This window comes from Helicoverpa armigera, chromosome 16 (assembly GCF_030705265.1).
Source record: "Helicoverpa armigera isolate CAAS_96S chromosome 16, ASM3070526v1, whole genome shotgun sequence".
Lineage (NCBI taxonomy): Eukaryota > Metazoa > Arthropoda > Insecta > Lepidoptera > Noctuidae > Helicoverpa > Helicoverpa armigera.
Window position 1 is genome coordinate 11,318,571 of NC_087135.1, and position 25,855 is coordinate 11,344,425.

General features: G+C 36.2%; 2 protein-coding genes across 2 annotated transcripts in view; both read left to right on the forward strand.

Annotated features, from left to right (window-relative positions):
- The window catches only part of LOC110380993 (dopamine D2-like receptor), a 214,457-nt gene extending 189,162 nt beyond the window's left edge, over positions 1 to 25,295 (forward strand). The window contains exons 3-9 of the mRNA XM_049844181.2: positions 19,253 to 19,362; positions 19,836 to 20,088; positions 20,987 to 21,180; positions 22,244 to 22,354; positions 22,655 to 22,873; positions 23,639 to 23,850; positions 24,100 to 25,295. Of these exons, the coding sequence (XP_049700138.2) occupies positions 19,253 to 19,362; positions 19,836 to 20,088; positions 20,987 to 21,180; positions 22,244 to 22,354; positions 22,655 to 22,873; positions 23,639 to 23,850; positions 24,100 to 24,314 (1,314 nt within the window). The 3' untranslated portion in view covers positions 24,315 to 25,295. The remainder of the gene's footprint in view (positions 1 to 19,252; positions 19,363 to 19,835; positions 20,089 to 20,986; positions 21,181 to 22,243; positions 22,355 to 22,654; positions 22,874 to 23,638; positions 23,851 to 24,099) is intronic.
- LOC110380989 (uncharacterized) lies at positions 1,326 to 10,147 on the forward strand. The gene is made up of 6 exons (XM_021341161.3): positions 1,326 to 1,483; positions 4,640 to 5,318; positions 5,440 to 5,630; positions 5,964 to 6,153; positions 6,513 to 7,094; positions 9,873 to 10,147. The coding sequence occupies exons 1-6, from the start codon at positions 1,466 to 1,468 to the stop codon at positions 10,130 to 10,132; spliced, it is 1,920 nt and encodes a 639-aa protein (XP_021196836.3). The 5' UTR covers positions 1,326 to 1,465; the 3' UTR covers positions 10,133 to 10,147.
- Positions 25,296 to 25,855: the final 560 nt, after the last annotated feature.

Genomic DNA, 25,855 nt, shown 5'->3' on the forward strand with positions numbered 1-25,855 from the left:
TTGGTACCCTGCGCGGGTCCGTGAAAATGAGCCAACCCCTGCGGGGGGTGGCTAACATACTTACTGGCAGTCCTAGGCGGAGCGTACCAAGTCTTTCAAGGCCGAAAAGCATCACACGCCGAGATAATGAGCCGACCCCTACGGGGGTGGCTAACAGACTTACTGGCAGTCCGAGGGGAGCGTACCAAGTCTTTCAAGGCCGAAAAGCATCACACGCCGAGATAATGAGCCGACCCCTACGGGGGGTGGCTAACAGACTTACTGGCAGTCCGAAGGGAGCGTACCAAGTCTTTCAAGGCCGAAAACCATCACACGCCGTGATAATGAGCCGACCCCCATGGGGGGTGGCTAACAGACTTACTGGTAGTCCGAGGGGCGTACCAAGTCTTTCAAGGCCGAAAAGCTTTCTTGACACCATCAGCCCTCTTCAAGTGCGGTAGTGATCAGTCCGAACTAAGGAGATGCTGGTTGGACCGCACCTCACACCATTCTTTTTTGTCAAACCGTTGAAACGCCTTGCAGGATTGAACTAGGGCCACAGGTGCCTTAGGAACTTCGGGCTTGCTTTCTTTTCCATAGTCACGTGCACGGGCTGTGGTAGCTTTATTATTTACCGCATCTGTATTTGCTTTATAAGTCACTCATTCTGAAAACAAATTACTGAAAAAAAAAAAGTACACGGAAGAAACTCGTGACAAAAAAGGGGTAGATGTACAAAATATTAACACTTGATTTCGCAAAATCGAATATCGAACGGTAAAACCGTTAACAAATTGTATAAAATATTATAAACTCACCTGTGTTCTGCGAGAGCACTGAGTTTATTTTTCAACGAAATACTACAGCGGTTGGTTAGACCAACCTTCTCGGGCGGAAAACAAGACGCCAATGACGAACTGTGGCCGCCGAGAACACTCGTCGCCTCCTGCCTGGTGGGGAGTGAAACTGGTCGATGTGCGAGAGAGATGCAAGATATGGGGTAGAAAAGGACGGAGATAAAAGCGGAAAACACGTAGGTGCCTATCTCAAACTAGTAAGCTTCAAATAACGGTCAAGAATTTAATATTGAGTTTTTTTTTCTGAATATTTTTCATTTGTTTTATGCGAAGATTTTCATATAGTACTATAATCACCTTTAATATTGATAAATCATATATTAAATTAACATCATACATAAACTTAACAAAACCAACACTACTAATAATTTATTTAATTCTACAATTTCAGAAATCTATCTAATCTATACCTCTGGTACGCGTATCCGAGAAAGTGTTCGAAAATAAAATATTATGTGGGTACTTCACAAAAATGTTTTATCACTAAAACCCGTATTGGCAGTTACAAACGCAGAAGGAAAGAATATCTATTTGATTGATTACGAAGTGCGGTGGATTAAATTAATGTGGTAAATTTTTACTTGTATTTAAATGTTATTACTGGATGTTTAATGTAAAATGGAACAACAATGAAACCGTCTGTTGAGGTGAGTAATTTTTAAGTTTCTTTTATCTTTAAGTACATGATGTTGGCGATGAGTGTTTAAGATGAAAATGAATATAACCATTTTCGACTCTCAGTTAAAATAATACACTGTTGTAAAAGTAACTGCGAATAATGTGATGCTTATGTTATCCATGTATGTTTAGTTTTTTGCGATTAATTCCTCCAGCCAAGTTCGCAACAGTAAGAAACATTCATGTTGTAAATAATAAATGTTGTCAGTTAGTGTAAGAAATACGGTCAGTTGGTCGTCTTAGGTACATTTTTAACAGGTGTTTATAAGTGCAAATATTTGTCGAAGGGTTTAAAAAAATATAATAAGATAAAAACTTAGATTAAAAGCCATCGGTAACAAAACGACACAAATAAATAGCCATCAGTTTCCAATACTTACACCATTTTACGTTGTAAAATGAAAAATACTCGTTCAAAGTTAATCTTAATTGCATCTGTATAGCCGCTCACTGGAGCGATCCCGTGGGAACAATCCCATCCGGGACCGGGATCCGGGATCGATGGACATCACTGTTTAGTTATTAATCTACTCCATCCTGATGGGAGGTACGCTTTGCTATGAAAAATATATTAAGGAAATGTTTTAGTGTAGGAAACCTAAACGTGAATGAATGTTTGATGGAAAATGGTTCAGTTTTTTATGAGAGATAACTGATTGAGCTAATTCTTTTTTTGACACAAAATAGTTTTTTGCTATAGTACATACATATATGTATATATGTATAGTGTATTTTGCCAAAATTAACCATTTGTAATAATTTAGTCAATTAGGGTTTCGTTATAAGGTCAAAATGAAGATAAAACTTGTACCCATACGCAACGGTTCCTTGATATAAATATTGACCTCGTACTGTCAATGTCAATGGCCTAAATCCTAGAATGCTGATTACTATTTAATACATGGGTTTCCCACTACATAACAAAACAATACAACCTTAGATTCTATCCTTAGATCTTACATCACACTTACACGAATACACTACTAATACAAGCTCAAATACAACATACATACATCAAAATTCAACATCCAGCATATTGTATTTAACCCTCTACGCACTATACGAGTGAGGACACATATTCCCAATATGATTACCTGGCTGATCCCCGTCGGGACACTTCGGGACACATCGTGACACCTCGTGACACGACGTGTCAAAATATTAGGGGCTTATGTGTAGGCTGTGGCAGCAAATATGAAGGTATTAGGAGTATGTCGCTTACGTTATTTAGGTTAGGTATGTTGTAATTTTGATGTGTGGAAGTAGTTAAGGTGTATAAGTGTTAAATGGGGTACGTAATTTTCAGCGTTTACCTATGGATATGAAAATATTTTTCATAAGGGTGAAGTGAAATTAAAGATAATTTATTATTTTCTACCTATCATATTAGTATTTTTACTGGAAAAGGTTAACCAAAAATATACCTATGTTAATTGATTTCAATCGCATTTTTATTATGATATGATTCTGGTGTTAACACAGACACTTCCATAATTGAAAAATAATTAATTAAAAAACATCATTAATTTCACCTAACGAATCAACAACAACTTAACACTCAAACCAACAAAAACTAATCAACTGCTACAAAGCAAACACAATCAAAATCCAACCTACACCCCACAAATTAGGGTCTAAATTAGATCACGATTTCCTAGCACATACGTCCTTCCATCAACCGTAGCCTTGGTTACACATTTGGCTGGTAATACGGTTGGGGAGAACACGCTTTCGCTTTTTGCTAAGCCTGTACCGAGTTCAGAGTTATGTGCGCGAATGTACTCGGACTTCGAATGTCCTTAGTTGGATCCAAGTTAGGGCGAGCCTTGTGATCGCGAATTGTGTTAGGAGTCAGGGAGACTGTTTTTCGGTTGTGTTTTCGATATTTTGAAGTTTGCTTTGGTTTGGATTTTTGGTCTAGTGTGTTCAATGATGAATCTGCGCTAAGTTATGGATAAATCCACAGAAGTCGCACCATGATAAAATAAATAGTAGGTGTATTCTTTGCTGTTTAAAATATATACTTAGTTAAACTTCGACTCATTACTTTTCTTATTTGTACTAAGAACTAAAACCAGCAAACAAGTTAACAATCTTAATAACTGAACCCATTAGGCCTACTGTCAGAATGCTAGCCCCATAAATCAATAGACTATCAAGCACAATCCTAACCCATCAACAACTGAAGATCATAAGATCATAATAGCAATCAGTACGCAGATCTAGTATCAGCTGATGATGGCATTACTAGCGAGCTGGCAATCGGTAACGTCAGAATCGCTGTCACTTCTCACCGATACATAGAGTTGCTAATTAATTGATACCAGATACCATTAGTTTGCTACCAATTAAATTTTGAACCTCATCTTTTCCGCGGATAAAAATATATTTAAAAAATGAGCCTTGCGAAATTTTGCGATTATCAATTCTGGGTGAAAAAAAAACTCAATACTTTTGCGCCGTTTCTTCACACTGGCATAAGTGACAGCTTTCTTGATAACAGGATGGCTTTAAATGCTGAATATCTTCATAACCACGGGGTAGCAACTGGTAGCAACTAGTGGAGCAATTAGGTAGTAACTCTCTCTATATGTATTTCGAGGGGATCGGTAAGGAGTGACAGCGATTCTGACGGTAGCTGGCAATCGGGTCAACAAGCCAATTAGAACCGCAAACACATGCAGACGATGCAGCTCCTAATTACCACAGCGGTAAGGAAATAGTTACCGCAGCTGATGGGAATTTGTCGATACGGGAATGGGAAGTGGGAAGAGGGAAGTGATTTTGAAAGTTTTAGGGTGTTGTTTACACAAACATTTTGGATTTCACTTTCTGTTAGGTAGGTAAACTAGACAGTGATAAAGCTCTTATTGTACATTTTATATAGTTTTTTTTTTTTGTAAAAACTGTACAACTATTTTAAATACCAATTGAAATTAATTCTTGGAAATATACAACTTGTTACAATTAATTTTATTGAACTATTTCACAATTCGCGTGTAGCCGAATACACTCAATGTTTGTAGTGTTTTAAAACAAATTGTTTTTCAATTTAATTATGAGTGTTTAATAAATAAATAAAAATATCATACTTTTTACAAATAATTCATTGATGAAAATTTCAGGTACGTTGTATAGTGTGTCAACTAGTTTTCTGCTGCGCTGATTGTCGCCGACGTCACGAGAAAGTAACCCACGGTCTCACGTACGACTGCCCCATCTGTCGAGGATTTCAGTTCCTTTGCAAACCAGAACAACTCAATCTAGACTTCATCAGACACCTAACTAAAGAACACACCCCCTTACATTGTAACAAGTGCAACAAAGTCTTCTATAAAATGGAAGATTTCATAAACATAGATAAATGTACAAGCATCTCTGAATTAGTTGGCAAAGAAGCTGAAGCAAGCAATACCCAACTGAAAGAAGTAGATGAAAAGTTTGATTCCCTTTATGAAAAAGTTAGCAAATATGGTGAGAACTATGAAGGTATTATTTCTGTTAATAAGAACAGTAAAACTGCTGTTATAACTCCGATTGTTAGAAAGAAATATATAGTTGATTACGAGTCTAGCGACAGCGAAGATGAAGGCATTAAATTGGAAGATAATATGACGCCTCATCCAAAATTAGTTCCAAAAACTCCTAGATCGAAAAGGCAAAGGGCTGCTACACCTCATACAAAAAAGCTGTTGTCTTTGATGAGGCAGAGAGTTGTTGAAGAGTATGAGGAAACAATAGGGGATGACTTTGATGGGCCATCAGTTACTAAGACTACACCAGTGAGAATCGAGAGTAATATAGGTGAGTCCAACATTAACTTCTTTTCAAATTGAAAATGTGATTGAAACCGGTTTATAAACCTGCAACAGTTTTTTATCATCATCTTTAATATGTGCTTAAATTAAACATTCATCAATTTCAGACCCTCAAAAAGAGATGACAACCCCGACCTCCCACTTGCCTCACCTGATCAAGCTAGCTCAGATTGTAACTACAAGCACCCCCACCCATCCCGCTGGTAACGGCTGGCCCTTGTTCGCTGACCAGGGAGCTGACTCTCCACTCTCAGAGATTGAGACCACTGAGAGTGCTGCTCAGAGTATGAACATTGAGGTACGTGTCATATATATATTTTTTATAAAATATGAGTGCAATAATATAGTGCCTACTTGCAAGGTTCGTCAATAAAAGTCAGTCCATCTCAATTATTAGCACTTAAATATGGCATATAAGATGTAGGTCATACTAAAAAGAATATCTTTGGACTTGGGGTAGTCCAAGGGCAACATAATTGTATATGAGTGTTTTATTTTGCAGAAAGATAAATTCATCTTATGCAATATGCAAGAACAGTAAAGTTCAGTAGGCACCTATTGAACTTTTTACAGAGTAAACTGATTTCTACAAAACTGTGTAAACATTAATTTTCAATAACTTATTTTACAGCCTTCGAAATCAGATCTGGATGCACCAAAACTGAAAAGTATAATAGTGACTGGCAGCAAAATTCGTATCGCTAGTCAGGACAGCACGGAGAAACATGTCACCTTCCAGGACTCGAACGAGGGATCCATGAAAACTAAGAAGGTCAAGTTTGCTGATGATACCGTGTTTGAGCAGGTTAAAGCTAAGAGAGGTAAGAATGAATTTTTATCTTGTTTTTTAGTCCAAAACTAATAGCCAAAATATTCTGAAAATAATTTAATCCACCTACTTAGTCTCGTTGAAGAGGTATTTTACAGCCATATCTGTACATCTTTCGAAAAGCCAGACTCATAACATTCAGACAATTTGTTAAAGTTAAATGAGTTTATGTAAAATATCATTACTATGTATTTTAATGTCTGAAATTATTAAAGCTATTCTAAGTTTTAATGTTCAGCTGATATAACATAAAACTTCGCATATTCCCAAAAGCCACCTAAATTGGCCAAGTTTTGAATTTTCTCTGTTGAACAACCAAGACGAATGTTTCTTTTGTATTTTCTTTTTCAGTGTTGAGAAAGCCAAAGCGAATGCTAACGCCCGGCCCACAAAGGCCAAAATTCTGCCAAAACCCTCGCTTCCAAGCTTTAATCAACCGTTTTGAAAATCAGGGCATGATTATGGCAAGAACTCCGAAAACAAGAGAAAAAACTGCTGACAATCAGGAAAATACTCCGTCAGTCGGAGAACCTTCAACCATGCACGCTCGAGCCATAAACTTTAAAGAAGACAGTCCCCAAATCGAATTAGAGTACTCAAAAGAATCGAATGAATTATTCAGAACGTGTATTGCTACTCCAGAAGTAGGCAGAAACGCGATATCAGCATTTACAACGAACATAGCTGGGACGTTGCAGAACTGTATCTCATCTGTTTTAACGAACACGGAAGAAGAAACAGAAATTCAGTTTAAGTTTGTGATAACGAAGAAGAAAGTTAGTGTCAAGAGGCTTGTGGAGGAATGTCAGGTTACGGCAGATGAGAAATCGACTGAAATCGATAAGAATCTGGAATCGATTAAAGAAAACATCTGGTCGAGCGTGGCGAGAGCTGTGAAAAATGTGTTCTTTGGTGAGCAGAGCGGTAATTTCGGTGAGTACGTTTATTGGTTTCCTTTCTATTAATGGGGTCTTTTAGTTGTTTATTTTTGTGGCTACGGTCTCCAGTTTCCCTGCTCGCTGTAACTTTTGTGAGCGCGTGTTATGTTGTACTATGATTTGTAACGAAGACGAAACTTGCCTATACATTGCTTGAATTTCTTCTTGGAATATTATGTGATAGTTTGATAGTACAGGTAACATATACTTGTAGGTCACTACTTTATTCATAGGCGTCTAATTAAAAGTGCATGTCCATCAATTTTTAATACTTTATCCGAATAACAGTGCAAAGATATGTAGTAAACCCAAGAGTACTCCAGTATTCGCCACATCAAATTTTCCACCAATTTTCATATTGCTTGAAATTTTCCAATAATTACGTTCTAAAATCAACGTATTAACTCACCCTCGCTGCGAACGGCAAACATTGCGAGCAAATATTGACAACCTCATCATGTTTTGCGATCAAAACTTCTTAACTCAAGCCTTTATTGGAAAATAGACCTTATTTCATGGGTAATAAAACTCATTTGAAAAAGGTGGGAGTTTTAATGGCTTGATGCGGTGCTGAAGAATTTCGGGACAATATCGGGTTAAGTTAGCTTTAGGGGTAAATGTGTGTCATTTTAATAATGTGGTTTTAAGTTTTTTACGATGCAATTAATAATTTTGTTACATACTTAGGTAGGTAGATTGTCTGTTGTCTAATTTGAACGTATAAGAATGTAGTCCTAAAATGATTAACTTATGTACACTGTAATCAGTGAAGCAGGTTGAATTCTGACTAACTTACAAAATTACTATCGAATATGTTCTAGAAGACATTTAAATTCTGATGATCTTGTAATTGACACAAGTGTTAACTCTCGCATGTTTATTCTTCTTCATCGTTATTGTACCAGTCAATTAACGATACAAGACGATTTTCTTTCTATCCTAAACAACATCAGTCACAAAACTGTTTGTTGATCTGTCCGTTTGTATTTTCTGTCTTTAACAACAATATTGCGCTCATTTCCTTTATTAGTATCCGGAAATAAACTTCCTTGGAAGTAACAAGCCATTGTGAGACAAGCAACAATAAAGAATTGTTCACCATTTTACTGCTGAAATTCCTCGACTTTTTGCATTTTATTCGGATAAGCCTGTCTTTTTGTAAATAAAATGTCGAGCAATCAAAATTGTTCTTCTACACTTAACTCTGTTCGAATTCTTAGGAGTTTTAATATTGTTGGAATAAAACAAAATGAGTTTTATTTCTATATGTTTATTAGGTTGAGAATCAAATGGTAACATGACGATATGTAAAATTTCGTTCACTTTAGAAACACAAATGTTATTACTTTGAAATAAAAAGATAAAATTGAAAAGAGTTGCCATTTCTTTTAAGGATTTTACTAACATGATCAAATGTGAATAGTGGGAGTCATGAAATAATATCGGAATATTATCATAATCGATATGATGTGGTGTCTCGTGTTGCTAATTGAAGCATGTAAACCAAACATGGTGTTGGTTTAGCTACACGAGTAGACACTACATACACAGTTACATACATCGCAGAACTTGCATGAGTAATCTGCAGGTATTCACGGTCAATTCGATAGGAAACGATTATATTCATAGTTTTCTAGTTGAAATTATAGTTTATCTATTTAAATTATTTTGGTGATTCTTTTCGTCATAGCTATATGATACTAAACTAATGCAAATTTAGACTAAGGTTTTTTTGAATTGCAATGAGTAAGTGTAACGTAGTACAGTTAAATTGAAAAAGTTTATTTTTCCCTTTTTTAATCAACTTCAACGAAAACAGGTTTTCGACTCGGTTGTGGCTATTTTTGTCCGATATGAAGTTTCAGAACACTTTTTCGAGGATGCCAACCAGAAAGGAGATATTGCTTCATAAATAAAAGAACTTCTTGGATCGTACATCTGTCCCACTTAACTAGAATCTAGATGTACAGAATAAAATCCATGTTCAAGCAATATCGTTCCATCTGTTTCGGATACAGAAATGCTGAAAAATGTTCCTTCCAACCAAACTTTTATTACCACCTTCCAACGACTGGATATCGTCCAAAAACTTTATAGGAACGTCACAAAGATATTTCTGGGGCGCAAAAAAATGCCGGATGGAATTCAAATCGTAAATTTTGCAACGGCGGGTAATTCCGTTCCGTGTCAAGTGGCAGGCAATATTGCATTTTTCTATTCATGAGAAGCTCGCTTCAATCATACTGGGAGACGGTGGTCTATCATTTTTTTTCTTGCGTTCTTAAAATCTTTTTTTCTTTCAAATTTATTACTTTCCGCTCTCGCACTTCGGAAATTGTTGCTTAGATTTTTTTGTTGCTCGACTTTGAGATTGATGACGACGTTTTAATCATGTAATTTTGTCACCCGTTTAAGTATTTAGATTTATTAATCGTCCTGTTACTGTTTTATTAATCTGCCAGTTTTCATTTGATTGATGTTTTATGAGACTTGCGCTATGTATAGCGCCATGAATAATTTCCTTTTCTGAGTTGAAAATGTTGGAACAATTTCAAAATCGTTTAAGCAGTACCGTTTTACTTCATGTAATGCTCAATAATTAATTATATGAAACATATGTAAATAAAATGCCTCAAAATTCGGGTGCCATGAAGCACGACACTTTCATGAAACTATCGAGCATTAGGTATATGAAGTGACCTAACAATATGACTATGACATTGTATACTATAGTTTAGCTTTAAATATTAATTTAAAACTACCTCTCTTTCAGCCACAACAACGCCTCACCGCTCCTTCTCCTTCAACTCCTCTTCATCATCAGGAAAGCGCAAGTGCGACGAGCTCTCCGATACAGAGAGTCCAGTGAACCACAAGAGGCACAAGTACGAAGGCAGGATCAGAGGTCGACCTCCTCTGAGGAGGAGCAAGACCTGTGTGGCGAGCCTTAGAAGCACCATGTCAGCTGAACAGAATTCACTCATCGGAGAACTGAGCATGAACCCGGATGAAAATATGAATTTGAGTTTCTGATTTTTAGGGTTGCTGAAGGTACCCGTTTTAAATATTTGTGAGTTTGAAGGATTTTTAAGATTTTGAATTATGATTTTGAAGTAACGAATGAAATAATGATTCGTAAGGTAAAAGGGTTTTAAATTTAGGTAAGTATTTAATCCATTAAATTAATTTTATTAGGCAATTATGTATGTATGTATGTAAGTTATAATATTTGGTGAGCTAATCATTTTATTAATCGAGAGGTATGATTAAAAATAGCCTTTTTTATAAAATTGGTTTTAATTTCTTTACTACATTAGCCCGTATTTATTGACTTTATTAACAGAGTATCCATTTACTTCTAGAATTATTGATCAGAATTGGTAAAATCAGCATTTAATCCATCACCCATGTAAAGCTGGCACACAAATGACCCAACAAGTCATTGCACATATTACAAGGAAACAAATCACCAACACATGTAAGCAAGAAGCAAGATAACTTAATAACCCGTGCAATAACGCCGCGGGTACGAATGACCGCACTATTCGGATACGTAATATCCGCAACCCTTCGCTGCCGGACGTGAGCCGAATTCGGCCGGCAGAACAGCCCTAATGCTATCGTTTAGGCCGAATCAATCAGCGGGTTGGTTTCTGCTCGATAAAGTTCGTAGTTGGTTATGATTTCAATTGTTCGTTGTAGGGTTAAATGGATTGATATGGATATCTATAGTTGTTGTAGTTTTGGATTGATTGATTTTGGAAGTTTGGCTATAGTGTCATATTCCTCTGTGTGAGTATGAGCGGTGTAAACTATGAAGGATGACATTTAAACGATTTCGATATTACATCATTGATTCGTTAAATGTTTTTAAAATTGTCTTTTTGTTCTTTTTGTTAATTAGATTGATCTTTTGTCTATATGAACTTATTGTTATGTTGTTATAAAGTTTTGTCTCCAATCACTTTTAGGAATATCACAATCAAAAAATAAATTAATACTCTTCAATTAGAATAACGATGTACTTAGGTATAAGCATCGTACATTATGTCACTGAATAATCTATTTTTCGTATGCTTGTTCGTATGGAATGCTTTTGTAATAAAACAGCTGATTCTATAAAGATTAAATATGAGCAGAAAACGAATGCTTATTTTTATCTTTTGTATAGGAATTGAACCCTAGGCTTATATATTTTATCAGGTAGTTAATTATCGGTCCTACACTCCATAATAATGTATATCCATAAAAGTATGCACACCCATCACTTTCCCTTTAACAAAGGGAGACTTAAAAATATATATCGTTCACATGAAAAGATACTAAAAATTCGTAGCCTGTCCTGCACGAAGATTTACGTAGAGGGCCCAACTTCGATCATATTACGCGATAAACTTTATTTCGCAAAATGTCACAGATACGCGTATACATTGGTTAGGATTGGTTCAGGGCTTTCAGTTTCAGATATCCAATATCCGACAAATACATTCTTAGTATTGCTAGCTTGCTTACTAAATGAAAACTGGAAATTTATAAAAAGCTTAAAAACCACTCCTGAAATATGTTAAAAACACCTTTTTTTTGTTATTGACCATAATATTAAAAAAAATACAGCCAGAAAAACTTTTTTTTCTAAAACTCACTGTAGCAATCCCGGTGTTTTCAAACTCCCCAAAACCATTGAGCTGGAACGTAATAATATCATCAAGGCCACAAATAAATATCGAATGAATAGACTTCCCATACACGATCATTCGGTCATGTTAGTTGGAAATTGGATAGTGTTTATTTATTATTACTACAGCATAATCTGTGGCTGACCCACCACATATTATGTATTCCGCTTAACCCTACGATGCGGAACACAACAATTTTCCACCCTTGACAAATATGCAACCCTTCAGTATCCGAATAACCGCAAGCATAACCGAAGCTCGGCAAATATCCGCGCGGTGGCAGCCCTAGCCGCGATATTCCGATCACGCCTCACCACGTGACTGTATTATTTCAAATTCAAAGGGTAAAAAGCGGAGGCCGTATTAAAAAGGATAGCCCCTTGTAACAGAGCCTTGGCGGAGAGCGATTCTACTTCACCACGATTGGCTGTCACAGTGGGAACACTTCAACAAACTTTTATATGCCACCTTCTTGACTTCCACTCCGTTGATGATAAAGTTCAAATCCGCTTGCAGAAAGTTGGTAAGAAGTTTGCGCGCCCGCTCTGGGAATAACGGCAGTTGAATATGAAAAAATCTTAAGTGATATAGCACTGCGGTTGGGATTTCGAAGTTAGTAGCTCTTGCCATTTTAAAGGTTGAATAAAAGTTGTGTTTTGTATTCAAAGTTTGTCCTAGACTCGGTCGCGTCTGGCAGGAATAAAGAATTAAGAATTTGACTATATTTCTTGTTGTGTTATTCTTTGTACTTACAAAATATTGTTGTTATGACTATGTACGCCGACTTTTATGGCCATGTTTTGTAGAAATGTATCTTTGCATAAGAAAATTACATCTCGTACTCCAATTTCGCAAATAGTTCACCATTAAGCAAAATCCTGAGTAATAATGACATTATCTTTAAAACTCATAAAAACAACGACAAATTATCAACTTTCTAACTGCAAAATGAAGACACCCTGGAACAACCCAATAGGCTAGTTTCCTAAAAAATAATAATTAGTCCGTCTTGTAGATTGTCCAAAATTAAGCGATACGTATTTTTTCTTTTTTAAATTGGATCAGAACTTGTTAAGATATAGCGTGTTAAAGTTGAGTGTGACGTCACAAGTTGCTACAATTTTCAGGACACTGTGACGTAAAAGGCCCCCACTCCTAATTTTTGAAGCGTATTATCTTTGTCATTTTATGTTTAATTAAAAAAAGAAAAAATACGTATCCAATATTTTTTGATTATCTAAAAAGCGGACTAAATATTATTTCATTATTTCGACCCTGGAAACTACCCTATTCACGTTGACCAAAAAATATCCCCTACCTACGCACACCGATAAATTACACTCTTGTAATTCTGTGCGAAACTGACCTTAATCCGGGGCTAACAACATAAGCAATAGCACACACAATCAATCAGCCATAATCCTGGAACAGTCGGCGACAAACACATCTACCCCATCGTGCCCCAGAACGCCCTGAAGATACTGATTTTTGGTCAAGCTAGGGATGCCCGGATGTTTAGGAGAAAAATTTGAATTAGGAAATTCTCGAGGGCTTGGTTTTAAAAGTGGTAGAATATGATGAGGTCCAAAGATTGAAGAAAAGGCTAAAATCCAAACGTTTTGATTGCTAAGACATCAAATCTGCCTTTTGCGACCCCATGAGGGTACCAAAGAACGCCTACTAAGCCTTAGTTGGTACGTCACATCTATCGGTTAACCCGAATAATTTATGACCTATGCAAAAACGACCCACAAATCATCAGCAAATAAAATTCAATAACTTTTCCCGTAAAGCCCACAACATATGCAAAAATACAACAACAATACATAAAGGACTACCCTTAAAGTTACCGTTTAACTCCAACTATAGGTCGAGTTACGAGAAGAAGGATCGGGGTCAACTCATCTCGACCTCTAACTGCGAACAGTTAACCGCACGGTGTCCCAGACGATGTACCTATAGGTACAAAGCTTTGTACATGTATGTACATTAATGTACGTACGCGTCCCATCCTAAGTAAACGCGGACTGGACCCAATAAATACATGATAGCGAGTTGGACTCGTGTTCGACATGTTTTTCAAGTCTTTGTATGGTTTTAGGAATTTTAGGGGGGTGTTTGGACAATCGTTTTGTGGTAACTGTTAGGTTTTAAACTCAATAGTTAAGGTTAGTATTTAATTTTGATTAACAATATAAATCTGTTGTCTTGTTTAAAATAAGAAATTAAAAAAAGAAAGGAGAATGAAGAAAATTATTTCTTTCAACATCTATTTACATCAAGTGAATATTTAATGAAAATTAATAAAAGTTTTACAAAATAACGTTGATTATTTCAGGTAGATAAACTCTTTCAGTTTTATATCTTACCAAAGAAAAAGCATACCTATATAAATAAAGGTTTATATTATGGATAAAAAATGCCCCGTCAGACATATCCGTACATAAACGGATTTCGTTCTTACGCAAGCCAGTCCTGCTAACCCAAACGTACTGATAAACGTCCGATTATGCCGCAACCGAGTGTCTATGTGCCGATACTTTTGTGCCAGATCCCTTTTGTTTTGATATATTTTTCCTCAAAGCCTGTTTATGGGACATAAAGAGAGAGTGAGTGAGTTTAGCTGGCTCGTTTTTTATGGCATTAGTGTATGTAAGCGGTTTGTTATCGGCGTTTGTGTTGTGTCTATTTTTGGCTACCTTATCTATATCTGTACTAATATTAAGAAGAGGAAAAAACAATAGTTTTGTTAGGTTGTTTGTTTGTAACGAATAAACTTACTAGGAAAGCTCGTACCGGGATAAAATATAGCCTATATTTTATCCCGGTACGAGCAGTAGTTCCCACGGGACGTAGGTGAAACCGCGGGAAAACGGCTAGTTATGTATAAATTTATTAGAAATTGTCGTAACAGCTTTATCTCACTAAGCAGATATAAGTGGTAGTTTTAATCGATATCATTTGTATCCACAATTTGGCAAAGTAACTTAGGTTCTTGAGAGATGAAATTACAAACTTTTGCTAAGGCTCTGAACTAGTTTCATAGTTACAGTTACTTTTCGCTAATCATCTCTCTAGTTACTTCATGGAATTCAGATTTCTACTGAAATCAGTAATTTGTGTAGGATTATTTATTTGTTAGTTACTTACTTATGTATTTCTTAGTACTGTGGCACTATATAAATGATAAAGGTACGTACCTGTACACTTTTTACATATAAATATGTGTATGTATATTATACAATCATATAGGTTCGTCATTAAAGACACTTTTAGTTATTATGTTGTATAATATAAACGACCTTGGAACAACAGTTTCAGGACTTTGCTACGCCTAACCCTTTTAAAACAATAATTACATGCATAAAATCACAAACTTGACCCCAGATCAAATAACCCCATACCACATAAATAATCTGCAATCTATCCTAAACATCTATATAGCACAGAAGTTTGTCTGAGTGTATCACGTACAGATAACATAGAAGATAACCAGACACTAAATATAGTCCGAGAGTTCGGCACAACTTGGGTCTTGTAATAGATAGGTTAGACTGGCGTCTTGCTGGGTATTCGGTATCCTTGACTATAGGTAACTTTGGAAAATAGCCTTTATTGACAAAAGGGTTAAACACTAAAAATGTTTAATTAGTATAGTAGATCCTGAGGTTAGCTTGCTCAAACATACAAATAAACACTTTAGCTTTATCATATCTGCAGCACTAATATTAAATTTGAAGAATGTATATGCTTTTTACCAGGGCGCGTGAGTAATTCTCACGGGAACCGACTAAAACCGCTGGCTGAAGCTCCAGAATCCAGTTTCTGTGTACCACGTAAACCCTGGCTTTGCAAATTCCAGGATTTTGAACAGTGTGTCAATTTTGACTACCAACAGTTCTTGCCGTCCCAAGAGTATGAATGCGGCTATCAACAAATACACAAAATATCACATATAAACGGCCGGATTCCAAGAAATTTTGACCTACAGGCAAACTTTTGCAAATCTAAAAAACGGTTTTCAAATCTCCTTCTTATCACATCCTTACACATTTCCTTTTTAATCGATATCCCATCAAGCATGTCTTATTCCATATTAAGTTACCTTCAATCAACAGCCTCAAAGACTCCATTCATATCAAAAACAATAGATTTCCCTTCATTATTAATAGGCTTATCATAAGAGGAAACAGATGGCACGTCGAGTAATCCTTGGCCCAGCCGTGCCCTCACGAAAACACATTATGTAGCCTAGTGTCATTTATTACGAAAGGAGGTCACATACCTACTCTGCAGGCTTGATATTAGACGCCGAGTCACACTGGATGGAGGTCTGTACTTTATACTAGGTTTGTACAGCGGTTTGTCCCACTCGTGACTTTAAATTATAGCGTTCGCGTTCACAGCAGCGGATTTTTTCTAGATGTTTTTACGATTTACCAAAAAACGTATCGCGTGGTTCCAGGTGTATAACTTTTACAGACATTTGTCACATCGCGACACCGCCCGTAGTATGAAACGACCGGTGTCGCGCGGAAAAACCAAGTAACATTTCAACTATAAATTTGAAGACAGAAATGCTTCTCACCATAGTCATCCGTATGTATGTATCCTACATGCGACAGGGGGTCAACCTGCCCGAATCTTTTAAATACCAATCAAACATTAATTTTCTGCTATTGTGATAAGGTTGTAAATAGATTGATGGACAGATTAAAGTAGGTTGATGTGCTATCGTCTGTAATGACCACAAATCTTAGTCTCTGAGCCTATGAATCGTACTAACATAGTTTCGACGCTCTTAGATATTGTAGTATTGTACTAGGCGTGCAGTAGATTATAGGAGTTTTGAAGAAAACATCGGTCCTGCCCCGTCCGTGTATGATGTGCAGCCGGGGACGCACGTGCCAGATGGCGATTATTAAATATTTACACTGCACGATTGCTTTTCGACCATATTGTTTACTTTCATATTGAATTGACAGCTGCGTAATCCCATGTTATTGAAATTATTATTTTTTGTTTTAATATTTCTTTTTGATTACATTTTTTTATACTATTCTGGGTTTAGAGAGATGTTTGGAGCTATCTCTGTTACCAAAATTTATTTTTAGAATTAGTTTTCAGATGTTGGAAGTAAGTGGATTCCTTTCAGATTCATTATTAGATCTTAAATATATGTACGTATTTAACTGAAATAAATGTGTAACATTGTAAAATAAAAGATCATAAGATGATGAGAGATTATAATCATGTACGTACTACTAATTAGGTAAAACCTAATACTGAACACATAGATAGACCATGATGGTATACAAAATGTTTGTTCTTTTATCCTAAGCCCCATTATAACAAAACAGCATTGTACCTATTTTTCTACAGATATCTACTTACTATTTTTTGTAAGTATAAAACAAATATTTAAAGAATAGTCATCTAGAGAAACCAGTCGCATCGTCCCCTTATCGTGAGCACTAAAGAGCCCGCACCTTGGAGAGGACAAACTAATAAAACGAGGGACAAGACAGAGGTCGGAGGACATCGGACGCTAGTTGTGAGGATACAGGAAGTGAGATCACGTCACGATAACCAGACTTTGTAGCTCTGGAATTATATGTTTTAAATGGTTGTTTTGTTTCAATAAATACCCCTTTATAAGTACAAATATAATAGCAAAGCAGAGGAAGTGTACAAAATCTGTCTAAACTTAACGTGTGTTTTATTTATCCTTCTTAAGACAGTTGACTTCTGGCCAGTTTCATGACAATTTTCCGACAAAGGAAAAATCGCTTATTTGCTGCATTATTCAATTAAGGCTTCCAAAAGAGTTGCATGTATATTCATACTGTTTTTACTCCTTTGGGTAACATTAAAACTTAATTACCAAAAAATCTTATTACAAGCGCCTGTAATAAAATAATATCACCCACACACGCACACACATGTAAGTTTTCCAATTTGCCGTACCCCGCAACTTGATCACACGGATCAAGCTCGCATCAATAGCATGAATATTCATGCGCAGGCATCGAACTGTGTACCCGCTGTAAGCTACGTCAATATGTGACCACAAAACTGTTGCTGTGGGGGTTTTTGGAAAATTTTATGGTGTAGAATATAAGGAAATTGATTTTAAATAAATAAGAATAATGATTTTGGAATGTATTTCATGGTATGTATGTAAAGATGAAGCTTGTTTGACCATCATCATCTGCCTAGCCTTTTCCCAACTATTTTGGAGTCGCAACTGGATATAGCTGAGAAAAAAAAACGACTGACCATGATAACGATTAAAATGTTTATTTAATCCGCAAGCCATCCTTCGTATTTTACCTTAATGTAGATCTACTTATGTGGCAAAAATTCAATCAACGAATGGAGAAATTACAGAAATAGAATTTTAATCCTTTCGACATAATTATTGGGTACTTTTAACCAGACGATACGTGAAAAATAGCTACTTCAATACGCCCCTAAAAATGCGGATGTAACTGGCAACTAACGACATACAGAAACCGGAAATTCAGCACAATAGGAACACGTTTGCATCGGATCGCAATTGGAATAGCCACATAATCGGTTGTCAGTCAGAGAGCGCACTTGACACGCATCGCGTCGCTCGCATAAATCTCTCTCATGACAGATGGTCACATTTGTTACATGAGAGCTTGGACAATTGAACCAACTGGAACTGATATACGCAAACATATATGTAAAAATCTGTCAAGTAACGTGAGGCAGGAAAAATCGCTCAATAGCCCGTACGACCCTCAAGACAGTGTAGCTCAGACTTAGTACGATAGCGCGGACACACGACAAAATTTACAAACGCAAACCTAAAATTGACGTCTGCCATACGAATAGGTATGAGCTGCTGTCTCGTGTCTTTGGTATTTGGGAGGTATGCTAATGTCGTCTCCGGTTGGTTAAATGCTCTAAGGAATCATGCTGAAGGGATACATCCGATGCTGTGAACACGTTTGTTTTAATCTAAATTAAATATCACGCTCGAGGCGTTTATTTCTCAATTTGAGCCGTGATAAGGGGGTTTGTCGTAGGTTAAAATCTGGTTTCCCTGAAGGGATTAACTGTCTTTGGATTTGTTTATTTTTTATGGCGGTTGTAATAACTTTCTTAATTTTCTTTGCATACATAACCTATATTGACAATAACAAGAACAACAACAACCAAAGTTTTAAAATGTTTTTGGGCAATCGTCAAATGACCCCGACCGCTGTTGGTTAGCCGCGTGAGGTAGTCTTACCGACTAAAACCCATCATGTTTCTTCTTAAACACTTTATGTACTGCTAAGTTGACTTAAGCTTAACTAACAATGATTTCAAGTGTCAATTAATTTTATTTAGACCATTATGCACCCTTTAGAAAATGACAACTTTACTAAAACCGCATCTGGTCAATCTATAGTTACTGGTAAAAATCCTAAAGTCTAAAGTCCGTTGTATTTTCTTGTTGCAGGTTAACGGGTCGTGGGGTCTGCCGGCGTTCGTGTGCGACGTATACATCGCGATGGACGTCACCTCGTCCACCTCTAGCATATTCAACCTCGTCGCCATATCTGTTGATAGGTGAGAACTTTTGCAAAATTACACAACCAGCTAGCTTCAATTCTCTTCGATTTTACCGTAAAAGCAGAGTGTGTGCTTGAAGAAAACTAGGAGGTTTTTAGGATAGTGACCTCTATATATTGTGGTGCATCACATTTAAAGAAAAACTATAAAATTTGTAAACTTAGATGTAGCAGTAATAAATAAAAGGCGCAAAAAACAAAACACTTAAAACATGGCAAAAAATGTAGTCTGATATTTTGTTTCCTACCTCTACTCTGTTGTGAACGATTTAGCCGGGTACTTGAAAGGGTAACGACATTTTCCTAACAAAAGTACCTAGTATTTAATTTCACAAGAAAACAACTTCTGTAGCTAGATCGTATAAACCATGAATCAACTTCAGCTAAAATAGTGACAGTCTAAACCAAATTCGGAAGCCATTACATCAATATAACTGTAATAAACTTGAATAAGATCTTTTTATCCACCAGGTACATAGCAGTAACACAGCCAATAAAATATGCAAAACACAAGAACAACAGACGCGTCTGGTTCACCATAGTCCTCGTCTGGCTGATCTCCGCAGCCATCGGAGCGCCCATAGTCCTGGGCCTCAACGACACGCCTGATAGGAACTTCGACGAGTGCCTCTTCAACAGCCAGAACTACGTCATCTATTCGTCTTTAGGGTCCTTCTATATCCCCTGCATCATGATGATGTTCCTTTATTATAATATTTTTAAGGTTAGTATTGGGAAATTCATCACTTTATTATTTTTATTTCATTTATTATACTAAAGCTATTTTTGTATTATAACTGAAACATGTACAGATAATCAGATCCCCAATTTGAAAGTCAGCTACAGATTTTGATCTTCATTCTTGACACACAATTGTAATTTGGAGTCATCATAACTGCTACAGACATCTTGTTATCCCCATTACACAGTCATACATATTATTTCCTGACGTGATGTAAATGATCTTATCTTGAGAACACGCTTTCTGGTAAATTGACAGCAAATATTTTCAGTACCATCCCATAATACTCTCGTTCCATCCAACATTATACATCCAGTCAAATCCAATACCACTGAATGGACTAACCCAATAAGTACCATCGGCAAAAGTTTTAAATATCCCATCGTTAGTCTAGCAGTGTACTATCCCGCACATGTTGTACTCGTTTTGGCACAACCCCTGTTTTGTTGTCCATGTACAACATACCCCCCCCCTCCCCTCCTAACTGGTCCACGATACTGTTGCGTCGTATTTTTGCAAGCTGGCAAACTTTGTAGGTCAAACTCGTAACACGTGCTAGATTTTACGTCTGAACTCCCCGAAACAGGTAGACGTTTATTTTATTTGCTACATTTTAGACTTGGTTAAAGTTTTAAAATTTCCTAAAAATGGCCAGGAATTTTGGGGGTGGTTTATTTATTTTAAGTTCATTTTGGAAAACACGTGTTTTTGTTTTAACTATGCAGTTCACTCGCACACACTATTGTGGAGAGTAGCATCGATTATGTCCTGCAACATTAGAGAAAGGAAATTGCTTGTCAATCTTCTTACCCACCAATTCCAACTTCATCACAGCACTCTTGTTTTTAAATAAGACTGTAACTTATTGTTGTCTATGTAGGCGTTAAGAAACCGAGCAAAAAAGCAAAGAGCTGCCAAAAAACCTCCCGTCTCTGGTGACCCCAACACGGGTGCCACCACAGCCGTGGTGATAGAAAATGTGGCGCAGACCAGAAGACTGGCGGAGACTGCGCTGCATGATGACAGACCTACCAACACTGGGTCTGGCAGTAATGAGGATGATCATGAAGACAGGTGAGATAAAGCAACTAATAAAAATATAGAATTTAAGTGAGAAACCAAAGTTGTTGAAGTAGAAAGACGTAAATAATAGTCGCATACACTTAATATAATTATCGAAATTCCGTCATCTATCAAATTCATCTTAAGAATGTTGATGTTTCACTAAATATATATTTGACAGAGTTAAAGTCATCATCATCTAAGGAGTGTGTATCTAAATGGCCCGTTATCTCAATTCACGTTCATGAGCTTGGCATAATATGTTTTTCCCTTCCATAATCATCTTCATCATCCGTTACATGACGTCTATTATAAATATTAGGGTGTACCTCATTTACCAACAATCGGACTAGGCATTTCATAAGCATCGAATATAGACTAGGAGTTGATAGTATTACGTGAACCTATTTGTATTCTCTTTAGCAATATTTAATTAATTAAAAGAAGTGAGCACGATGAAGTAGTAAATAGAAAATAAGTATAAGATACTGAAGCTACTCCACACTCTAGTGCCAAATTGCTAGCTCGGGATAGAGAGTAAAATATAATTATTTTCTTAAGTCTAGCAATAACGCGCTCCCCACGTGTGAGGGTGACACGAGCTACATTCTTATTAAAACCACGAGGCTCTAATTATAAATGGATTCTGCGATGCTTCAGTTTTATAAGCAGGTTAATATTATATTGGTTGTTAATAAGGGAAAATTGTGAAGCATTTTTACTTCAGTATACCTTATTGTCTATGAATACATTAATGGCTGTTTTAATCACACGATCTAAACTTTTCCACCAATTTCACAAAAGTCTTTCCGTAAAGTAGGCACTTCAGATTATTAAGTAACAACACACAAAAGCGATCTATTTTTAGAAAACATTGAATACAATTGTTCTTGGAATGTGACTGTGTAAAAGTTAGCACCATATTCAATTAAGTAATGAATTTATTGCAGAAGTTGAATTCCAATTTTTGACTACATAATTTTTTTCATGTCCAAATGAAGATACCTCCAATAAAACAATTCACATATTAGTTTTCGTTAATCGCTTATAACAAAATGTTTATATTTCTGTATAGTTTCGACAAGAGGTCAGCAGATCTGGAGGCGGACGCGGATGATTGTCACGTCATACCCAACGACAAGTCCACTGAGTTCATGCTGGCTACCGTCGCCGAGGAATCAGCCAAGTAAGATGACACTAATTATAATTAATCGAATTGAACCTAGCAGAAATTAGAGATATCGATTTATGGGTGGGTGATCTATGTATGACATGACGTCATGTTAGGAGAAAAATATGATGACGATCAATACTCGAGGTAACATGTGGGTTGGCTATTGGTTCTTATATAGCTTTGAATTTAAACTATCTTTGCCATAAAGTACACAATGGAAAAAATATTGATGCAAACCATCAGTAACTGTAAATTCACTTTTCGTATCAGTTAAGTTCATTTACTGTAACTTAACTGAGCTTCTTTCCCCAGCACTCCAAAAAGAAACATCAAATCCCAGCCAATCCCGGACCCAAACGGGAACAACGACTCCGGGTACGCACCCTCAAACCTGGAAGACACGATCAGAGAACACGTGTCTCCTCCTGGGTCACCAGGGTTGAAAGACGCCACGGTGCTGAAGAACATGGCCTGTGATGGCTCCAAGTGGAAGAAAAATGGGAAGACTTCTAAGTTATCTGTAGATTCCAGGTGAGGACTGCTGTCAGTGTATTTTGAACCCTCTGAAAAATAGTCATAAAGTTCATCTTCGATTTAAAAATTAGACTTGAAGTTCCTTCAATCTCTTGCATTCCATAGTAACCACACTAGATACTGTGCACCTCACAATGGATGAAATCTATTAGTTTCACACATTCCAAACATTCAATTATTATGAATTTTTTTATTTAAATTATTAAATTATTTAAATTGAATTCAATTGAGGCTGATTTCTATAGATATTTTGCAGCAACCAATGCAATTGACAGATAAAACTAGTTGTAACAGCTAAGTACTTGTAGTCGCAGTCTATGCTGTAGTTTTGTTTCGCACCTCTGCAACTTTTACTTGCTTTACTCGACAGTTTTTGTTCTACGTTTTTTTTCTATTTATCCGGGACAACTGGCGTTTTTCTGTTGTTTTTCCTTGTAGAACAAAATAGACAGGAAAATCCTTAAACTTTTACCTAAACTAGAATACTTTTCTTGAAGTGTACGATAGAAACAAACGTTTCAGCAAATTGAAACGCGTACTAAGTAATCTTCCTCGTATTTCTACTTCGTGTTATCCTGTCTTGTTTTTTAAGAAAAAAGTACGTTGGAAATACCATAAAATAATCCAAATTCATAAAATTTTGTATAGCGTATTCTTATTTTAGTTAAGTTTGCGTTAAACCTTTGTTTTTGGATCAGTTACATAGCTACATTTGTTCTAGCTTACTTACTACTTAATTAATATTTGTCATTCTTCTTCTAGAAACGTATCCTTAGCCCTGAGATCAGACGACGAGGTCACGGCCAGTCAGTTCGACCTCCGAGACGGGTCCAGTTCCAAGAAGGAAAGGAAAGCCAGTGCAGCGACTGCCCGCTTCACAATATACAAGGCTAATAAAGCCAGCAAGAAGAAACGAGAGAAATCTTCTGCTAAGAAAGAAAGAAAGGCCACTAAGACCTTGGCGATAGTTTTAGGTAAGTTAAATGAAGATGAAATGGCTAACTGACGATCAACAAATGAGAATCCTAAAAATAGGGCAGCTAATAATATGAAAACATGAATCGTCTAGGCTTCGTTTTAAATTGAGAAGACTCTTTGGGACCAACAGTTGTGTTGTAGCAGAAATATCTGAAATTACCTACCTTTATGTATAGAACTATTATTTCCCAAATCAGTTAAAGTACCTTTAATGTAAAATGGTTGACGATGTTCCTTCCTTCCAGGTGTATTCCTCTTCTGCTGGGCACCATTCTTCACCTGCTCAGTCCTCGGCGCCATCTGCGACAAGTTTGGCCTCCCCTACTCTCCTGGGGTGACCGTGTTCATCCTGACCACGTGGCTGGGCTACATCAACTCGTTCCTCAACCCCGTCATCTACACCATCTTCAACCCTGAGTTCAGGAAGGCCTTCAGGAAGATACTCCATTGTGGCACCTAGCCCGTCGACTATTTGGTCGTCTTCACTCAGTAGATCTCGTTTTGTTGCGAAGATTTTTGTGTACGTATTATTGTGTTTGAAAGTTGATGTTGTATAGAGGAGCCCAGTTTTGAGTGGTAGAAGCTGCAAGCTAAAGATTCATTGAAAAACTGGGCTAGTAATGAGAAATGGTGAAACATTGATACGGAGAATAATAAGAGACAAATGCAGGCAGATAAACTCGTCAAAATAATTGACTAAACGCCTGTTGGTTGAGACGCTTGGAGATACAAGAATCCCAAGGATGCTTCAGTTTGCTCCGGCTTGTGCCAAATGAAACGAACTTTTCTAATAATATGTATAAAGAAATCTACAAACAAAATGTACGTTCTCCTCATTATTATTCCTGAGAGATCTACTGGACGACCAAATTGTACAAAGTACAAACAATGTTTTAACTCAAAGTGATAAACCAATAAATTGAACGTTTCGTGTTAGACGTAGCAACATAGCATATCAAATGTATTTAAATTGTAATTTATAAAATTATAACTTATTGTAAAAATGTATCGGTAATGTATAGCTTGCTTATAGCTCACGATATTCTAGTCATCAGTATTATATGCCAAAGATATTAGAAGCGATATTAATAAGCTTTAGTTATTTTTAAGGTTGTGATTATTTTAATTTTCAATTTATAGTTAATCGTTTTTTCTTCTGACTGTACCATACTGTAAATGTACAATCGACAAGAAAAGTTTTAGATTAAATTAAAATAATAATAAAGACACCATGTATCTATAACACAGTGAAGACAAATTAGTGAAATAATTATGGAACCCAAAGACAATCTAGCTCATTTTTCTTATAAATAAGTGGTAAAGTATTAGTATCTCTAAGTAACTTGATTATTTTTGAGTGGTTAATTGCTGGACACATTGTTTTGCTAACAAATTATAGTCTTTATGCAAAATTTTAAATAGTTTTAAGGTTTTATTTAGATTTTTTTATACAAATCGTTAAAATACTACAAAACAAGATTCTTAAATTATGCCACTCAAAATAAAAATTGTAAATAAGTAAAAATTGCCAGCAAATCTATTATCAAAAGAGGAAAAAATATATTCCTTCATTAAAATTATTGATTTATCGTCAAAAAAACTTACACGAAAATTACTTTTGGGGGCGATTTTTACTAATTTTGAGCAACTTTTCTATTAAGTAAGTTATTTTTCTCTAGCCTTTTTCCGTCCACGCGTTTTTCCCAGTTTCTCACACTTCCTAGTTATTTAGTTTTAATTGGTAATTATAATTCATAGTTTTAGGTAATTAGCTGTACGGATGACAACGTCTATCGGACAATGCACTGCGTGATTTGACAAGGTAGTATGTAAATAACTTGCCAAATAATTTATGTGAAAATATTAGGAAGAATTATTACAAAAAAAGTCATGATTGGTCAAAAAACGTCAGTGATCCCGCTTACCCTGAATAATTGGACTATAAAAAAAACATAAATTATCAGGGTTTTTAAAAAAATATGACAATTATTTTTGCTCAAT

What these genes read in the sequence shown, in the direction of transcription:
- LOC110380989 (XM_021341161.3), top strand. An exon ending in GAGAATCGAGAGTAATATAG is followed by an intron (nt 5,319 to 5,439) that starts GTGAGTCCAACA and finishes CATCAATTTCAG; the next exon opens with ACCCTCAAAAAGAGATGACA. An exon ending in GCAGGTTAAAGCTAAGAGAG is followed by an intron (nt 6,154 to 6,512) that starts GTAAGAATGAAT and finishes TTTCTTTTTCAG; the next exon opens with TGTTGAGAAAGCCAAAGCGA.